The sequence below is a fragment of the Zeus faber genome, assembly GCF_960531495.2.
Source record: "Zeus faber genome assembly, chromosome: 21".
NCBI lineage: Eukaryota > Metazoa > Chordata > Actinopteri > Zeiformes > Zeidae > Zeus > Zeus faber.
The window spans coordinates 18,526,720-18,546,769 of NC_137208.1; the positions used below are offsets into that span (position 1 = coordinate 18,526,720).

The 20,050-nt window shown below is 42.5% G+C and overlaps 2 protein-coding genes across 2 annotated transcripts; one reads left to right on the forward strand and one right to left on the reverse strand.

The window, feature by feature from the left end:
• The first annotated feature begins 759 nt into the window (after positions 1 to 759).
• LOC307246612 (tetraspanin-9) lies at positions 760 to 8,949 on the forward strand. Its single transcript, XM_080022594.1, has 9 exons — positions 760 to 898; positions 1,602 to 1,654; positions 4,482 to 4,561; positions 4,739 to 4,930; positions 5,025 to 5,099; positions 5,205 to 5,306; positions 5,974 to 6,105; positions 7,932 to 8,015; positions 8,148 to 8,949. Exons 3-9 carry the CDS (start codon positions 4,499 to 4,501, stop codon positions 8,217 to 8,219), a joined length of 720 nt encoding a protein of 239 aa, XP_079878720.1. The 5' UTR covers positions 760 to 898; positions 1,602 to 1,654; positions 4,482 to 4,498; the 3' UTR covers positions 8,220 to 8,949.
• Positions 8,950 to 11,943: 2,994 nt separating this feature from the next.
• On the reverse strand, positions 11,944 to 18,180 carry amdhd1 (amidohydrolase domain containing 1; the record flags this gene model as incomplete). The annotated part of the gene is made up of 9 exons (XM_080022570.1): positions 11,944 to 12,049; positions 13,435 to 13,595; positions 14,151 to 14,244; positions 15,167 to 15,291; positions 15,777 to 16,002; positions 16,965 to 17,242; positions 17,315 to 17,379; positions 17,783 to 17,889; positions 18,044 to 18,180. The coding sequence occupies 9 exons, from the start codon at positions 18,178 to 18,180 to the stop codon at positions 11,944 to 11,946; spliced, it is 1,299 nt and encodes a 432-aa protein (XP_079878696.1).
• Between the last annotated feature and the right edge of the window lie 1,870 nt (positions 18,181 to 20,050).

The following is a 20,050-nucleotide window of genomic DNA, read 5'->3' on the forward strand; positions in this document are numbered from 1 at the left end:
CTGAATTGAATGGGGTGAATGAATTTAGATGCATCCCCACTGGAGAATTGAGCTGCTGCAGCAGCACGGATAATGCAATTTGGGTGAATACGGGAGCAAGAGGCAACGTCCACGCATCCACAGCTCAAACAATAGGCTTGATTAGATAAGTCAATAAAACTGAAGTGCAAGTGTTGGCATGCAAATAAAAAGTTGACAATCCCCTCGGTTAAATCCTTGAAATAATCACCCTTGCCTGTGGATTATTTAAAAGTGTCAATCCATAAAAACTCCCAGAACGTCCCAGAATTCCATTTGAAACGTCAATGTTATTCTTTCGACCCTGGGTTTTTATTTTTGACTTTTTTATTATAATTCACTTGGGGTGTTGGGGATATTTTTTTTTTTTTGTGAATGTTGACTCATATTTAGTTACACATTTACTGACCACACCGACCTCGGTTTATTAAATTCACCAGCCGCCTTTCACTTTTCCTGCATGTGCTCAACCAGTGGATACCTGCCAGGCAATGGCGGACCCCGCCACCAACGATGCGAAAGGGCATATAGAGGAGCACGTGCATAAAGCAGATGCCTTTGAATGGCTGGATCAGATAGATTAAAACAGGATAAATATCAAATATGACTTTCGTTTTTTTGTTTTTTTTAATAAAATAATCCGACGGATTACCACTTTAAAGGCCGTATCGCCGCGGCGTCACCGGCACGCCTCCGGATCCCAACTCCGCCGCACTCCAGTTTCCGCCTCTTCCAGGGAAACGGAAAGCAGCTCCGCCATCGCGGACAACGGGAGTTCAAAGTTAGCCGAGGAGTTGCGCTTCGTACGGCCGCGGCGTCTTCGGCCCCTGGCGCGGATGTGGAGAAGGCTGGAGTCCATCGGCATGTGCAGCTCTCCGAGGTAAGAAAGTTGGGATTTACGGCAACAGGGAGCTGGAGCTCATAAGCCCACGGTAAGAAAGAATGTCACGGAGATGCAACGCTCACGGTGGGAGCAACAGTGCCCTGGTCGCTTTTATTTGGGAAAATAACGTGAACAACATCCCTCCGGGACGGCACATTGCCATGCATATATGTTTTTGGGGAGTAACTTTTTGGAACCATGATTTCACAACATGATGATGCTTTATTCCCATAATTCCGATAATGTTGATGTACAGTAATGGACGTCTTTTGGAATCTTTAAGGTTTGTTTTGTTTTGTTTTTGTTTTGTTTGTTTTTTTAACGCAGAAGTCGATATCGCGATGATGCACGGTGTAAAATGTATAAAATCCCCTATTATCGCGATAATTAAATGGCGTTTCGAACTGGAGTGTTTTCAGATTTTAACAAACCACGGATTTATTTTTATTTTTTTTGTCGTCCTTGATCGGAAACACGGTGGAATAGTAAAATACAACTCATAAAACCTTTGTTGTATTTTTAGGGAATGCCTTGTATGCCTTGCCTTTTTTTTTTGCACTATAAATCAGTGTTTAATTCCTTATTCTCGCGATAATTAAATGGCATCTTTATATGCGTTTTTAACTTTTACCAAACCGTTTATTTGCTGCTATGTTTCCAACGATCAAATAAAACTAATTTTTTTTGTTCCACATTTTAGTGATTAAGGTACCACCCTGCTTGACCGTCCGGATTCTTCAGATTTTTGCACTGGTAAGCCTTTTATTAATTTACAATACATTTGGTGGAATTATTTTATGTTTTTCATTAATATTTCATTACTTATTTTATTCAGTAAGTATAAAACTGAGGTTAATGTTTTATTTATACACTATTATGACATGTTGATTCTTTTAAATTGGTTGCACACATCTAAGTGACTATTAACATTGATTGTAAAAACTTTATGATGTCCTTTTAATAAGTTGTGCGCACACACACACACACACACACACACACACGGCCGTGTGTGTGTGTGTGTGTATATATATATATATATATATATATATATATATATATATATATATATATATATATATATATATATATATATATATGGCATCTGTGACAGCATCCTGAAGCACTGGGCTGAGCAGCTCAGGGTCCCCCTGCAGCTATATCAGCCCTCCCTGGATCAAGGGGTGGTCCCGCTGAAATGGAAAACCTCATCAGACTTGCTCCCTCGACGACCATATGCCCATTGCTCTCACATCTCTGGTCATGAAGGTCTTAGAGAAGCTGATCAAGTCCCACATCATATCTAGTACTGGTGCTGTCCTACACCTCCTCTAGTTTGGTAACCGTACTAGAAGGGGGGTGGATGATCGCGGTCGACCGATGTGTGTTTTTTAATGGGCGATGCCGATAATTAGATTCCCAGGCGGCCAATGGCTGATATATAATGGGTTTTTTGCATTTGATATATATACAATAATTTTATAACAATAACAAATGAGACAAAATAGCTGAACTTAAAATCAACATTTAACACTCATGTTATTGTCTGCATTGTCTCTGCGGTGCACTTATTTTTAATAAAAAATGTATCAACTAAATAAATGTCCACAGGTAATCCAAAAACTAGTCTTAAAAAACCAACGTAAAAAACATTTTTTTTTTTTTTTAAACAATAAAAAAATATATATAATAGTAGACTGCATCATATTAAAGTCTGGTCAGGAAATTGAGTCTCCCTGTCACAGAAGTGCAGGATTTATTATTTACAAGTAAAGTATTTACACAAAAACATCCAGTTTTTACTAAATTAAGTCCCATAGCAACGGGGAGACAGTGTGACGCGGCTTGGGACACACAGGCTTTTTGTTTGAACAGGACAGTCCATTAACTCAGTAGTTTTCAAAATGTTTGGTTCATACAAGTAGGAAACAAAATAAATAGATCTAAAATAAAAACACAGGAAGACCGCCACGGGGACACATGGACTAGGGAAGACCGACAGACTGAGTGAGTGAGTGAGTGAGAGGAGGTGTGTGTGTGTGTGTGTGTGTGTGTGTGTGTGTGTGTGTGTGTGTGTGTGTGTGTGTGTGTGTGTGTGTGTGTGTGTGTGTGTGTGTGTGTGTGTGTGTGTGTGTGTGTGTGTGTGTGACTCGCTGTCAGACAGAAGAGAGAGCTAGGAAGCAGCTGCTATCCGTATATCGATAGTGCGGAAAATGAGTATTGAAACAGTTTCAAATATTCAGAATCGAGATGCATAGCAAAATTGATATTTTTGACAACACGAGTCTGCAGACATTGTGTTTATCGGCCTCGTCGTATAGGCATCGGCCGATGCCTATAATCTCGGCAGGCTCTTTGCCGGGCTGCTATTTGTGGGTTTTTCTTCTGCTTTTAACACCACGCAGCCTGTCATCCTCACCCAGAAACTGAACAGTCAGTTCAACCCAGACCAGGAGACAAGACAGACCAACAGACAGACCTCTCTTAATAATGGTTCATCAGACACACTGTACACCGGCACAGGCTCACCACAAGGGTGCGTCCTATGCCCACTCCTGTTCATTCTTTACACTAACGACGAAGAGCTTCCATCCCAACCGTCACCTGACCAAATTCGCAGAGGACACAGTCGTCCTTCAAATCCTCTCAGGGTCCGAACAGGAACATGGCCCCGCCCGCCATGTATTCATGCAGTGGTGTGGCAATGCACTGCTGAAGTTGCACGTCGCCAAGACCAAGGAGATGGTGATTGATTTCAGGAGGAAGCCCCCTTGGACAGACCCGGTGGTCATACACAGCCAGGAGGTGGATGTTGTGGACCCGTATAAATATCTCAGTACCAGATATAGCCATCACCAAATAATCACACCAAGGTCAATACTTCCCTCAGGAAACATATTTATTCAGTGTCCAAACACCAATCCTACGAACCTTCTACTGTTCCTTCATCGAGAGTATGCTGTGCTTCTCCGTCATCTGCTGATTCCCATCCCTCACTATCAAAAACTAGAAACCGTCTCCAAACCATAGTGAACACCTGTTCCAAAATCACCGGAGTGCCCCTCCGAAGCCAAGCCTCATTCTATGAGCAGCAGAATCAGGGCAAGGGCCTATGACATCATGGGGCATGGTACCCATGTCCTTCACTCCCAGTTCTACATGCTCCCTCTCGGGCGCCGCCTGTGCCTCCTCAAGTGCTCTACCAACCGGCACCAGCATCCTTCGTTCCGGAAATCATCTGCCTGGTGAACAAGGAACTGAAGGACAATTCTGCGCTCTATCTGGAGCTTGGCACATTAAATACTTAAATGCGTATCTGCCATGGGGACTATTCCTTATTTATTTGTTTTTATCTTTATTTTATTATGACTTTTTTTATTTTTATTTTTTTATGCAGTTACACCATCAGTCCAAAACAGCTCCTTTGCTTGTAATTGTCTGTCTGTGAATATGTCAGTTTCCTGTCTGTTTTTACTTACGCCCAAAATCGAATTGCCCTTGTGGATTGATAAAGTTGTATTGAATTGAATATATTCAAAGCAATGTTTTATGTATTGACTTACATGAATTGAATTCTTTACAGTGCCTCCTCATTGAGTCATGGCTCGCGGGTGTATTTGCTGTGTCAAATACATGCTGTTCCTCTTCAACCTTCTGTTCTGGGTAAGGAAATACTTCACTTTGGTGAAATCGGAATGGATTAGTTGTTAAATTACACCACGGTTTGATAGACTAGTGCTCCCTCTAGTGGTCAAAAACTGCACATACTGTTCAATCGGCGACTATCCGTCGCATAGGTTTGTGATTAAATCCTCAGCAAAGTTTCTTGTCGTGTTTCAGCTGGGTGGGTGCGGACTGCTTGGCGTGGGGGTTTGGCTGTCGGTGTCCCAGGGCAGCTTTGCCACCCTGTCGCCCCCCTTTCCCTCGCTGTCCGCCGCCAACCTCATCATCACCCTCGGCACCATCATCATGGTGACGGGCTTCCTGGGTTGCCTGGGTGCCATCAAGGAGAACAAGTGTCTGCTTTTAAGTGTGCGTATACTGTATAGTCACACTTTTTCTCTGCACCCGGTGTCTTTTTAATCATACTAATTTAATTTTATCTTTTAATTTTTTATTTTTGCAGTTCTTCATCGTTCTGTTGATCATCCTCCTGGCAGAACTGATTCTCCTCATCCTCTTCTTTGTCTACACCGACGTGGTATGTGTATGTGGGGTTATTGTGTCCTAACCCTACACTGGTTAAATAAATAAATAAAAACTCTACAACTCGGTGTACCTCACTTCTGCCTCTCGTCCTGTGCAGGTGAGTGCTAATGCCCGGCGGGACCTGAAAGAAGGGCTGGTGCTCTACAACACGGAGAACAACATTGGCCTGAGAAACGCCTGGAACACCATCCAGACAGAGGTACCACACACACACACACACACACTCAAAGAAACAGAGTACCTGCTACTAGCATCATCATGTCACGGCAGAATTGGCTGCACAAGATTCCTTTTCATGTCTCTGAAAAGTAGATGGTGCCGATGCTAAAGCTACGCTAATGCTTAATTCAGCCAGAGGGGAAATTCAGGTGACCAAAACAAAATAGTTGGTCATGCTTGCAGTCTGTATATTGTTGTTGGTCATGGTTATATACTAGAATCTTCCCTATGGGGGATCAATAAAGTACCATCTTATCACTCACTCACTGACACAACTTGTGCAACACTATTCATGTAATAACACTGGTATTACTGTACATACTGTAATAAGCTAGTTTGTACTTAGTTATAATTCATATATATTATATATACAGTATATATTTATAATGTATACCCTATATACCCATAACAATAATTAATTCTGTGCATAGTGTTGCATTTTGTTTATTTTTGTTTATTTTAGGCTATTTGTTAATATTTGACAATTAATTTTATTTATTATCCCTCGCTTTTTATTCTATTATATTTTATCACTATTTTTGCAGTAGTCTGTAGTGAAACGCACCAGACACTGTGTGATTCTCAGCACAGCAATTTACAGGTCTCGGTTAATAATTGAAGTACTGGACTCTCGCTCTCTTTCCCAGTGGCGGTGTTGTGGGGTGGTGAACTATGTCGACTGGCACAGCGCCCTGCAGGAGAAGGTGGTCCCGGACCACTGCTGCCAGGAGGTTTACCAGGGCTGTGGACGCAATGCCTCCAACACCTTCTGGACACGGGTAAGAGTGTGTGAGAAAGACAACTTTGAAGGTGAACTGGCAGTGTTACGGCTGTCGTATATTTATTATCCTTAAATGCATGCTCCTATACAGGGTTCCTACCAGGTCCTTGAAGTGCTTGAAGTTCCCAGAAGGCATACCTTGCAAATAGCCCCTTTTGTGCCGAAGTGATTTGAAGTCCTTGAAAGAAAATTAGCGATCATTGAAATCCTGTGGTATTCCCCCTGGTTTTGTTATTTTATTCGTATCCGGATAACATTTTTCCAGAATTATTTTTACAACATAGATGATGCCAGGGATCACATAGAGCATGCCAGGGAAATCTAAACTAAATCCAGCGTGAGTGGAAATACACACACTAATAATAGTGGACGACAACAAGATTAATACTAGATACAGTGTATAGATATAGTGCTTTAAAATAATCCTTGAATTTAATTTTGTAATGCGAGAATGAACCCTCACTCTCTATCTATCTATCTATCTATCTATCTATCTATCTATCTATCTATCTATCTATCTATCTATCTATCTATCTATCTATCTATCTATCTATCTATCTATCTATCTATCTATCTATGTTGTTATTATTTTATAAACGGAGGATGCTTCTGCCAGAGTGACTCCTGAGTCATTTAAAATATTTGTTCGCCGGTTACAAAATGATCGGTCTCATCACTGCCACAAGGTCAATTGTAAAGGGAAATGTAACTTTGTTTTTGGTCATTAATGTAACCGCACTTGTTTTTACGCGTGATGTAAGTTCTGAATTTACACCGATCAGCCACACCATTAAAACCACCACTAATAACCACTAATATTGTGTAGTTCCCACTCGTGCTGCCAAAACAGCTCTGACCCGTGGAGGCATGGACTACCCAAGACCTCTGAAGGTGTCCTGTGGTTTCTGGCACCAAGACGTTAGCAGCCGATCCTTTAAGTCCTGGAAGTTGCGAGGTGGAGCCTCCATGGATCAGACTTGTTGTTCCAGCACATCCCACAGATGCTCGATTGGATCGGACCCTAACCCCGGCCATCCACATGATGTAGAAGAAAACGTGATTCATCAGACCAGGCACCTTCTTCCATTGCTCCATGGTCCAGTTCTGATGTTCACGTGCCCATTGTAGGTGCTTTTGGCGGTGGACAGTGGTCAGCATGGGCACTCTGACCAGTCTGTAGCTACGCAGCCCCATACACAGCAAGCTTTGATACACTGTGTGACACCTTTCTATCATAGCAACATTAACTTTTTCAGTAATTTGTGATACAGTAACTCTTCAGTGAGATGAGACCAGACGGGCTAGACTTCTCCCCCACGGCGACAATGAGGCCATGGCCATGCATGACCCCGTCGCCGTCAGTTGTCCTTCCTTAGACCATGTTTGGTAGGTACTGACCACTTGCATACCAGGAACACCCCACAAGACCTGTCGTTTTGAAGATGCTCTGACCCATTCGTCTGGCTATCACAATTTGGCCCTTGTTAAAGTGGCTCAGATCCTTACGCTTGCCCATTTTTCCTGCTTTCAACACATCAACCTCAAGAACTGACTGTTCACGTGCTGCCTAATGTATCACCACCCCTTGACAGGTGCCACTGGAACAATGTGAGAACCGTAATTCACTTCACCTGTCAGTGGTTTTAATGTTGTGGCCGATGGGTGTAAGTTCCTTCAGCCTTCACAACTGTTTACCAGCAATGCTTATAATAATAATTAAGCAATTGTTCAGGTTCCGCAGCTAATTGTTTGGTACGCACGCTCACGCCTTTAAAACCTGTGACGTTAATGAGAACAACCCGGATGTACCCGTGTCTTCTCCAGGGTTGCTATGAAAAAGTGGAGGAGTGGCTGGACGACAACAAGCACTTGCTGGGGACGATTGCCATGTGCGTCTTGGTCATACAAGTAAGCTGCTCCTTCATCTTATATCCGCCATCCCATCCTGGACATAGGTTCATTTTGTACAAGAAGTAGATTTGTTGCGATTTCTCTCCATTTACTTTTCGTTTTTCTCTTTGTTTTTTTCTTCTTCCCCAGCTTCTTGGTATGGCTTTCTCCATGACTCTTTACCAGCAGATCCACAGAGCAGGGAAGAAGTATGAAGCTTGACGGTCCTCATTTCTAATGTTACAACCCCAACATTTCTCTTGTTGCTTTGACATTATCCTCGCCTCAGTGTTTAGAGTGAATAAGCCACTAATATTGCATGCTGCACCCTGCCTCTCTTATCTGGAATTTCCCATCTCTGCACACATATGTAATGTTGTGAATAGAATTCAAAGTAGTATTTTGTTTGTTTGTTGTTTATTTGTTGTTTGTTATAATGATTATTAGTGAGCAGTATTATTGCCATATAACCAGCGTTTTTTAGTTGTTTTTTTTTTCTTCAACAGTTTTTTAGTTAAGTATTGATGAATGCTGCCCATGGGGAAATTACCTCAAGTTTGCGAGGGAAGATAAAGGTGTAAAGCATTTTGTACAAGGGTGTGTGCGTTCAATAAAAGTACAAGGGTAAACTCTGAGATAATTCCTTTATCTTGATAATCCACCGATTGGACAGATATTTGGTCTTTCGTTCCTAACATTGAGGAATGCTGATCAAACAACGCTTTGTGATGGGGGGAAAACGCGCTACGCACTTCTACACAATGATGACGATGAACACTTGTGGTTTCCTTTACTTATTGACACTGACATGTCCAACTGTCCTACGCTTTATTGACGGACTGAGGCAGAGAGCAAGGTTGTTTCAAGCAGAACAGAAAGGGCACATTTTGTGTTGTGGTGTAAAATTGCAAATGGGAATTATTCTAAAACAAAGTAAACTGGAGATGAAATACCCTTTGGTCAAAGCCTTTTTAATTTATACTTTTACAAGGGAATACTCACTTTGATTAAATCTCAACTCTGTTTCATTCCACCATGGTATGATAGACTAGTGCCCTCTCTAGTGGTAAAATCACACAATGTTTAAAGGGGACCTATTATGCAAATCTCACTTTCTCTGTGCTAGTGTGCACATACATTTGGGTCTCTGATGGGCCTACGAACACACAAACTGAAATAAAACAACTCAGCCAGTTTTGTTTTTGTTTTTTTTTGTTTTTTTTGTGAGCCGTCTACTTCAGAAGACATGTCCTGAAACGAGCCGTTCAGCTTTGTGTCTCAGTACTACGTAGCAGTGAGACACATTAGAATTAGAACCGCCCTCCATCTGAGTAACTTCACCCATGGCTGGAGTGCCACCGACCCGCTAGCACTGAAGCTAAGAGCTAACCATGGGAAGTGCTCTGTTGTTGGCTGCAGAGACCAGCACAAATCTTTTTAAAAGAAAAGAGGAATTAATACCAACTGTCCGTGACAAAAAAAAAGCCCCAAGTTCCACGCTGCTGCAAACACCGCTGTGGAAGTTGGAACAACCTCTTAAATTAGGCCTTGTAATCGAATATGAGTGACGACTCAGCAACTGGATTGCTTATTTCTCGCCTCGAATTTGTTCAGAAACAGGTTTTGGATACTGATAAGGTGAAATCAGCGACAGTCAACAGGGAATACATCGGAATCCGGAGTACAGCTCAACACCCATTGGCTGACAGAACTAGGGGCTCGGCAGCTCATTTGCATTTAACGCTACACACACAAACAGCGTGTTTTGGAACACTATGGTTTAAAGGCATGTTAGAATGGCCAGAACGCATAATGGTGAGTGGTATTTTCAGCAAAAAAAACTTAAGACAAAGACCATATATTTACTTGTTCAAACTGAGTATAAGATGTCCCCTTTAACCAACTGCTATCCATCATATGGTTTTGTGATTCGTCCCCTGCAGGGTGTCTTTGCCTTGCAGGGGCGGTCTTGGTCATTCGGAGGCCCCAGGCAGGACCAGGCAAGGCCCCCCACCACCTCTCACCGAATGCAAGCATGGGTACTAAACAAAAACTATGAGAGGGAGCTCTTTACAGTGAGCAAAGCTAAATGAACTGACTAACTGAACCATTCCAACGCTCTTCAATCAGTTAGAAGAAGACAATGGGACAAGAGTGAGTCACAGGCTGAACTGAGACTCTAATGTGGAAGGAAAAGAGCCGGGAGCCCCCAAACAGAGGCCATGACACCCCAACCAAGAGCCGCTGATGGGATCTCCATACTGGGCAGAGAGTGTTCAAACTCTTTTAATTAGGGTCCTGTTAATACTCCTACATGTAAAATACGAATCAATTTATTTGAATAGAAAACATTTGAAACACTTAATTTGACCTCATAATCGACAATTCAGTATATAATTAAGGACATGTTGTTCAAGGTCGTACAGATTCTATCCTGTCAAGTCCATCATATGTCAATTGCGACTGCTTTTTGAAGATAATTAGGAAAATGTTTTGGGTTTTTTTACCCCCTTCTTGTTTATTTATTTATGTTGTACATTTTTATGGGCACTTTCTCCGTCTGCCTGTCAGTGGTGCGAGAAGCATGAAACCTTTTTGAAGGTTCAACAACAACTTGTCAACTTCCCCCTCCTAGCGTTTTCCAAGTGCTACCGTTGTATTATTAAGACAACCAGCTCGCTTTGCGTTTTCATCGGAGCATGGCTAAAGTATTGCACTGCGAGAAAACGTGCTCTTTGTTTAGATTATGAAACTGACAAGGGATCATTTATTTGTTTCTGGTTGATAGCGTTAGCAACATGGCTAACACTACCGCTAGCAGCCTGGCTACTCTCTAAAGCAAGAAACAAATCCAAATTTGTACTAGAAACCGCCAAAATTCTGAATCAGGTTTATAATAATATAACTACCTTATCCGTGAGACCAGTGCATCAAGATGCATAACAAAATGGCCCAAAATTGTAGTTTTCGTAGTTGGCTAGGGTTAGGGTTTCAGACTTTTATAAATAATTGCATAAAATATTACGCAATGTATATAATAATTTGTTTTTACTCCTGTAGAAGCCATATGATATCAACCTTGTTTTAAGAAAAGAATGTTTTATTTGCGATGTGATGATGACTGCACTGCCCATTATCCTCGGTGTAACAGCAACGTCTCTGATTGGTGGAGCTCGCTGTTACCATGGAAATGTTTACCGCACTGGCTGATGGGTACACAGGCGCGCAAACGATGATATTTAGATCCAGTTAAATTGTTATGAATGAAATTCATACTGAGGGTGTGACCCTTTATCCCTGTTTTCAGCAATCCTTGAATTTAATAGACCATTCAGAGTAAAAGCAAAACCAGTACCCTACTTTTATTTCCTGATAGAACGAAATTTAAACCCATGCATTTTAATATTTATACATCCCTGACAAACCATGCTTGGACACCAGGGCTGAGCGTGGAGGCGACCTGGTGGAGTGGGGGTTCAGACGTTGCCGTCACAACCTGTGACTGTCTAAAACCCATTTTGGGTATTGTGTTCGATATGTCATTTTGAGGACTAGATATGGAGGACTTTATTTTATAGCAGCAATTACAGATAATTTTATACAACATCATTACAACATTTCATAATATCCGCATTGAACGGTATAATAATGTAATTGATCAGACTAGGTGTTGTACTGATGAGAATCCCTGTAACGCCGTGTAACAAGTTATTTATTGCTTTTGCTTATTGACCTGGTTTATTTATCTCGTGTAATGAATCCAGACAATATACGTACATTTGGTCTGTCGTGTTGTAGGCATGGACTAAAATAAAGTGAGAACTCCATTCACGTAAAGAGCCCAATCTCTAAAAAGAGCCAAACTTTTCATCACAAAAGTCCCAACGCTACAAGTGTGTCTTTCCTCTAACATTCATTCAAAAATAATAACACATTTTCCTTCTGGCTAGAAGTCCATGGTTTTGTCGTTGTCGTAGACGACGTCGCCTTTGACGACGACGTAACGGATGAGCTCCTGGTGTCCTCCCAACTGGTAGATGAGGTGTTCCCATCTGCAGTGAAATCAAATAATAATCACAAATAATCCGGTTCTGACCTAAACATGCTGTACATGCACTGGTTGTATTGTTCTGTGCCCCTGAATCCCGTTTAATGCACATTCAAATTTTAATTTAATTTAACCTGACTAGTCACCAGGATATTAGTGTTAAATTTTCAGTATTAATAATCAGCGATGATTTTCGTGTTCCTGGGGAGGAACAACGTCAATGCATAAATTAGCATCAAGAAAGGGGGTCTCACCGCCAGCAACGATTGCGATAATAACTTCATAACTCCTCAAGTTTATTTCCACACTCCTTGATCGGAGTGGTGTCTGGGCTGGCATGCCTTCTCATGGGGAATGGAAGAACTTTGAAATATTGTCAGAGTCGTCAGTTGACTAAATTTGCCGCCGTTTCTCTGGCCTTCATTGGTCAAATAAAGAACGACTGGAATGCCAATGAGTAAGGCGTCGCAGCTCTTATCTCCTCGAGCGGAAGCATTTCCCCGGCAGCAGCCGGCGTTCTTTTACCCATGTGGATAATGGGTGAAAATGCGTTCTTACGCCACGTGCCAGAGTGAGTTTTGAAAGGCGTGAGAGCGGCGATGCCTCGGTATTGGTATCACCCGCTGCATTAAACAGCCTGTCAAGATAATTCTGTGCGTTTGATATCTTATGCATACATATGATACAGCTCAAATACTTTTAACATTCCAATTTGAGATCATGTTGACTGATAAGTATCCAGTTTCAGGTAGTTACAGTCACCAGGACTTACTTCTAGATCTGCATTGAATGAAATTCACCTCCATGGGTCTGAATTAGACATTAAATGTATGTAATAAATAAACCATATGATCGACCAGTCTAATTTTATTTTGAAATTGTAAAGATTGATTAGCATTTATCCTTTAAATAAAAGACTTGCTTCTGCACATAATATTAATAGGCAACTTGGTTTATCTATCAGTATATAGCCACTACAGACATGTATCACAACAGGGATCATTGCAAAACGAAATTCAAGGACTTTCAAGTACTTTTACAGGCACAACTTTTCCATTTACAAGGACTTCACGCAAAACTTCGTAAAAATACCTTTGTTTTGGCATTCCCGCCTGAGTCTCCGTGTGTCCTGCACTTGGGTTCACCCGACAGCACGGACCATGCAGCCTTTTGGTCGACATTGCCTCAAGCAATTTAAAAAGTGTAATTACAGTTTTGAATATAAATGTCTGCTGCTCTGACAGTTGTATGTGATGTCATGCTCGCTGAATGTAACTTGGGCCCTCGCACTTCCTTCCTCGGGGGGCTTAACGCATCGGAGGAGAAACCGTCTCAAAATGACGTCCAATCGCATAAATCTGTTCGTTTGGGGGTTTTGGGCTTATTTACCGTGGAGCGTTGAGGACTACCAGGTCTCCATGTTTGCGGACCTCCAGGGAGCCGTGCGTGTGGGACCGTCCCAGGGCGTAGGCTGCGTTGATGGTGGCCGCGGCCAAAGCCTCGGGCATGGACATCCTCAAGTTCACGCAGGCCAGGTGCATCACCACTGGCTGGAATAGAGGAGGACGCAATAATGGAGATAAAACCCGGGAAAAGACAAACAAAAAACAAGGTCCTGCATTTATCACTGTGCATCCTCATCAAACCGACCCTTTCCTTGAAAACTCGCATAAGGGCTGGGAAATTTTTTCTATCATATTCCTGTTCAATATGTGTTATCACAGTACACTTCGTTTTGTTTTTCGTACTGATATACTTCAGATCAGCGGTTCTCAACTAGCTGGGCGCAGCGTGAAACTGAGTCGCGGGTCCATTTCTAGTGGAGTATATGTCGACATTGTCCATGTAAATATAAGATGTCTATGTAATTATAATTTTGTGTATAATTAAAGCATATTGAATGAAGTATCATCTCGTGAAATCAATTAGAATCGGTCCAAATCCTTTGGGGTGTGAGGGAAAAATCTGGATCCTGAGGTGAGAACCATTGCTTTAAGATGAACCCTTTCGATTCTCTGACATGTATTTTGATTTGATTTGATCACCGGATACTGTGATGTGCCTTTTGATCATCACGATAATGAAGCCCCCCCCCATGAACTCACCATGGAGCAGCAGTAAGCGTTGGGGTTGAAGTCGCTGCCGAGGGCCACAATCACCCCAGCTTCCAACATGTCCCTGGCCCGGGGCTGGGGGAGCCTAGACACAGCCTGGAATCATTACATAACTCCTGTCTATAGAGGGGGCGTGTCAGTCTGTCTGTCCGTCTGTCTGTCTGCCTGTCTGTCTGTGCTGCCATACCTAAGCAGCGTTTACGTGAGAAAAAATGGGTGCCGGTCCACATGTCCTTGGAAGATTTAAGTCTCCCGGACAAATGGGAGAGATTCCGGTCAAATATTATCTGCGTTTATTGAGCTTAAAAACAATTGATAAGCAGGCTACTGTATATAGCATGTATACAGAATGAATTCATAAGCAGATGCTTTAATGAACATTTCACTCCAATAAAATTTTGATAAAATTAAAAAACGAAATAAATATGGCAAGTAGGTCTAAATAAATAATAACGTTTGCAGTGTTATGTCTCGTCGACATATTTTACACAATGGATATTTACCGTCTGCTTTGAGCTGGAACTTCAATATCCAAAAAAACACCAAACTATAGATGTTTGTGTCCCTGTGGTCAACGACACATCATCTCCTCTCCTCAGAGTTCTGGATACTGTGCTGTTTGTGTTGTGCTGTTTACAAGCACAACCTGTCCACAAGGGAGGGGGGCGGTGCTTATTTCGATATCGACAAACGTGATTGGTAAGAGGTGAAAGGTCAGTTTTAGATCGTCCAAATTGATATGCTTTCCGTTGCAACTTGCCGAACGTGGAAATGAACAGATTTGTGGAATATTTTATCGAAATGGCAAGTCTATTTTATTTTGACATAGAGGGAAATAATATGGTGGTAATTATCGTAATTGTTTTATCGCCCAGCACAAATTCAAATCGTGCTAAGAGGGAATTATTTTCACCAAACGTTATGACCGGAGAGATTTAAATATGTCGCACTTCAACAGATTTTCCCGGTCAAAAACCGGTAATTACCGGATAACTGAAACTCTGTACCTAAGAATGTACGCTGTGGTCGGTAGCAGGACGGCGGCGGTGTTTGCTGTTGCCATGGCAGCGATGCCCTCATCCGTGACCTCCTCAAGGTGACTGATGGCCAGGGCTCCAAGCTCCGCGCCCAACTGGCGTTGAAACAAAAACACACACGCAATAAGTCGGCAAAATCCCTAGCTTTTGTCTTTTGCGAGCTTTTCTGCCATACAAATGGAAGCCTGTTGTCTGCCTTATTGTGTTTTTATTTTCGATTAATATTATTATTATTTTAATTTTAGATACTTTATTCATTCCCAGATTAGGTTAGGGAAATTGAGGTGTTACAGCAGATCACACGAAAACTATAAAAAGTGACAATAATAATAATAATAATAATAATAATAATAATAATAATAATAATAAAAGTAAAAAGTGATAAGAAAAAACAATTTGAATTATTTTCTTTAATTATTCAATTTTATAAAATTTTAAATTTTAAATGAAAATAGAAAAATGTGGCAATGTGCAATAAAGCTAAAAAATGAACAAAAGCAATAGAGAAATGGCAATGTACAACAAACCTAACAACAATAAACAGCTTTTGCTTTCTTTGGTGCTTTTTTGTAACCAATACCTGTGCAGAGTTCATTGGGTGGAGCTCATCTCCGTGGAAATTAATGTTGAGGCCCATGTCTTTGCCGGCCTGCAGGATGGAGCGCGTGGAGCTGAGGTCGAACACTCCCAGCTCGCAGAACACGTCTATGTTGTCCACTCTCAGGGCGCCCACGGACCTGAGGTCCCTCAGTTTGGGCAACTGAACCTGCAGTATGTCCTCCGTGGCCTCTGCAACAGTCTTTCCCCTGAATAACCGAGAAAGAGAGAGGGTCATGTTATCCTTTTTTTTTTTTTAATCGCTGGCCTTAAAGTTACTGTGGTGTGGTGATGGTGTGGTTTGAGCAGCCACACCTGTCCGGGGCCTAGGTAGGTTGGGCCCAGGATCAGAGTGGCTGCATACCTGTTGCTCTTTGGTTGGTCTAATGAGCACCAGGTAAAAACCCCATCCCCACACACCCTCAGGATAGGAGCCCTTGTCATGACATGTCTGTGCCGGAGGTCCCCAACACATGGGGGACTCCCCATGTGTAGCGTGTGGTAGGGCGAAATGCCACACTGGCACCTGAACAGGGACTCTCCAGCACGGGGATGGGACACAGCAGCAGCCCTCTCCGGACTGGCAGCAGAACCATCCGGGGTGTCCGGCGGACAACCCAATAAACTGTGTGTCTGAAACCCCGTCGACTGTGTCTTTGTGCCGGAGGTCCCGGAAAACTCCACTTGGGCCCTTTTGTCTAGACGGGGATGGAATGAATAGCAAAGCCGTCTAAACCTGTTATTTTGCCCAAGATTCTCTCCAAAGAGCACTCCCATAGACAAAACATACGAATAAACGAAACGTAAGAATAACATTACTCATTGCAGATGATATTTTTTTGAACAATCCCCCCCCCCCCCAACAGCATAAATCAGCCAGATAAACAATCAAATTGGGACATGTAAAAAAAAAACATCCAAACAGTCTGTTAAACCAGAAGGGTGTCTCATTTTAAAGTGGTAATCCATGAGATTATTTTGTGTTTAAAAAAAGGAATTCCAATATTTGATATTTAGCTGGCACTTTTGAAAGAAACCGTCATTCAACGTATTTGTGTCGCCATGGGCTGCTCTATATGCTGTTTAGTGGAATCTACCCAACAAAGAGGATCTGAAGGTATTTGTCTTCTTTTGAAGGTAATTTAACATGCTACGTAGACTTTAGACTTACCTGGGCACGGCGTGGGCCCCGCAGTAGGTTGCAGAGATGCCGATGGGCAGGGCGCGTCTCGCTTCCTCGATCACCTCCAGCATCTTGAGCTCCGTGTCCAGCTCCAGGCCGTAGCCGCTCTTGCACTCCACCAGGGTGGTTCCCGCCCGCTGCATCCTGCCCAGGCGGCCCTTCAGGGAGGTCAGCAGGTCGGACGCCGCCGTCGCCCTCGTGTGCTCCACCGTGAAGTGGATCCCGCCGCCGGCCCGGTGAACGTCCATGTAAGTGGCGCCCGCCAGCTACGGAAGCAATATTTTATTCTCCGCTCGGAACGAGCAACTACCCAAAAGGTCCAGGAGACAGATATTTACCTTCATGGCAAATTCATGCACCCTGTCGCCTGCCCACACTGGGTGGGTGTGTGCGTCAACCAACCCTGGAACGGAGAATGGGATTCAGATGCTGCCACTGAAATCTACCACCTTCCTGAATGCCTCTATTATTAGAATATTTGTCACATTCGGATCTTTATGGCAAAATGTCATGGAAAATGTGCTCAACAAAGAACAGTGGGCTAAAAGCGTTGGAGGTTTGCAGTTACCCCTGCTCAAGGTGCCACAACCTCTCCTTCGAAAAATGAATGAAATATTAATTTCAAAGAATGTGTTGTGTGTTTACTCGGGTTGCCTTGGTCTAATATTACAATTTGCCTCAAGATCTGCAACCATCCGGTGTGACAAATAATAGAGGTGATCAGTAAGGAAAATACCTTTTTGTCCACAGCCCTGTAGCTTTCAGTCGGTGACTTGGATGGAATATTCAGACGCCGTGCTACTCACCAGGTATAACACACATCCCGGTCGCATCAATGACTTTATCGAAAGACTCCTCCGGATATCGGGCCGCGATGGCGTCGGCAGGCCCCACGGCTTTGATCAGCCCGTCACTTGGCAGAGACACAACTTATTCATTTAAAGCCTAAACGCACAGGATTTATCTTCCAGTGAAAACGCACACCCTGTCGTTCATTGCAAAAATGTATGATAGGATCACAACCCCAAAGTATAACCAATATTCAAACTGCAACACACAAAGCTCACCTTCCGATGACCACGCTGCCGCCCTCCAGGACACAGAGATCCTGCAGCTCGTCCTTTCTCAGGCACTTCTCTCTGCCGCTGCAGATCAAAACCACTTGTTTGGCATTTTTCACCAGCAGTTTGTAGTTGTTTGGCATTTTGGTAAGAAACGTAGAGAATGACGCTATTTAGTTTACGTTTTGCCTCACAAATAATCGTGTTACCCTCACTACAGTGGTCCTAGCGGTTTGGGGATAAGCAAATATTTGACCAGGGGAGTTCAAAGTTCAAGAGAGGAGGGCCGATTCCAATTGAGTTGTATCTGAATCGACCACTCTGCTTGGTTGTCCCCCCCCCCCGTGGGCGAGTTATTTCAACCGTATAACTGGAAGAGAAATATTTCATAAGGACATGCCAAGACCGGGGTTCATTCTGGTATTAAATAATGAAATTCAAGGTCTTTCAAGTACTTTTTTTAAAGCACATTTTTTTCAGTTTCAAAGGGCTTCAGGCCGAACAAAAAATAATAATTTTCAATGTTAGCTTTATTAATTAAAATGTCTCATTGTCTATTATTTATATTAGTACAGTATATATATTGTTGTTGTTATTATTATTATTATTATTATTATTATTATTATTAGGGGTCCAGCCCGCGGGGCTGGATCCCCTATTGTTATTGTTCAACAATATTTTGAACTAAAACTATGTGGAACAGAACGACCGAAGAAGCTACGGACACGGTTGAGATCTCGTTAGAACTGGGACGTCGCAAACATCTCGTGGTTCAACTTTCATCTGTAGCAATCCACAGTAGCCGGACGGTTGTGCATCACCATAAGCAAACGAAACGAGTTTTACAATAAGACGCTTTATGACCTCATCCTAATATGTGCTATAAATGAGCAGGTTCTGATTCAGATTATACATTTAAGAAGAAGGAGAATTTTTATTTGTGTAGTCTGCGGTGTAGACTCCATCGCTCTGTAGTGGTTAGACATTATAAACTAGGCGTGTGTGTGTGTGTGTGTGTGTGTGTGTTTATGTACCTTCCTACCTGGTAGATGTCTGTGGATCTGTTCAACTGATATTTTACTTCCTTGGTCCGAACTTTGCCAGAATAATGAAAAAAATACAAAAAACATTCATCCATAAACGTTGAGTGGAATCCACTCGACTGTAGGAATGGGTGATGTGTCCATGTACCAGGAATGCGTCGGAAAAATAGAACCCATGAAATTGTCAATTGTCCCAGAAATACGGCAACGTTTTTTGAATCATAACACTATTGAAGGTCTGATCCAGTTTTAAGAAGTCACCGATAAAATTACGTAAATGCGGTGACTTTCGTAAATACGTCACTTTCAATCGTACCGCAGGAGCGCCGGTGCTTCCTCTGCTCTTTCTCCTGAAGCCGCTCTCTGGCCGGGCAGGACGCAGCGGCGATGAGGCCCCCTGGAGCTGACGGGACGGGTCTTCCTAAAACGCCAATTTGAACTGGAACTCGCATTCCCCCCATCCCCGCGAAGGGTGAGCAATTAAAGAAAGAATCTGAAATAGGAGCGGTATAAACTTCCCTGAATATAATCACCGAGCGCAGATTCGGGAACCTCGGAAACCTGTGATACGTACCTAAAATGACTAAACTGGACCCTGTGTATTGCTGCCTGCAGCTACATTTAGGGTTCCAGCCTGTAGAGCTGGAAGCCTATTGTTATCGTTCAGGCAAAAATTCTCTGAATTAAAGGACTAACGCTATCTGGAAGACGTACTTTGGCAGAACCTATGAACGCGTTTGAGGTGTTGTTTAAACGGCTATGTCACGAGGATCTTGCTCAAATTTTATCCAAATTGATCCACATACAGAGCAGAAATTGGTGAGAAACCGAACAACTTTGACCCGAAATATTCAGTTGCTCTTTGTAAACTGACACGTCTCACATCTCATTCTAAAATGAAGGAGATGAGATTTACAGTAAGACGTTTCATGATGACATCATATTATTTACTATAAATGTGCAGATTCCG

Bases quoted from the DNA above. Each gene is read 5' to 3' on its own strand.
- LOC307246612 (XM_080022594.1), top strand. From the start codon at position 4,499: ATGGCTCGCGGGTGTATTTGCTGTGTCAAATACATGCTGTTCCTCTTC. The intron at 4,931-5,024 runs GTGCGTATACTG...TTATTTTTGCAG, and splicing joins ACAAGTGTCTGCTTTTAAGT to TTCTTCATCGTTCTGTTGAT. The intron at 5,100-5,204 runs GTATGTGTATGT...CGTCCTGTGCAG, and splicing joins TCTTTGTCTACACCGACGTG to GTGAGTGCTAATGCCCGGCG.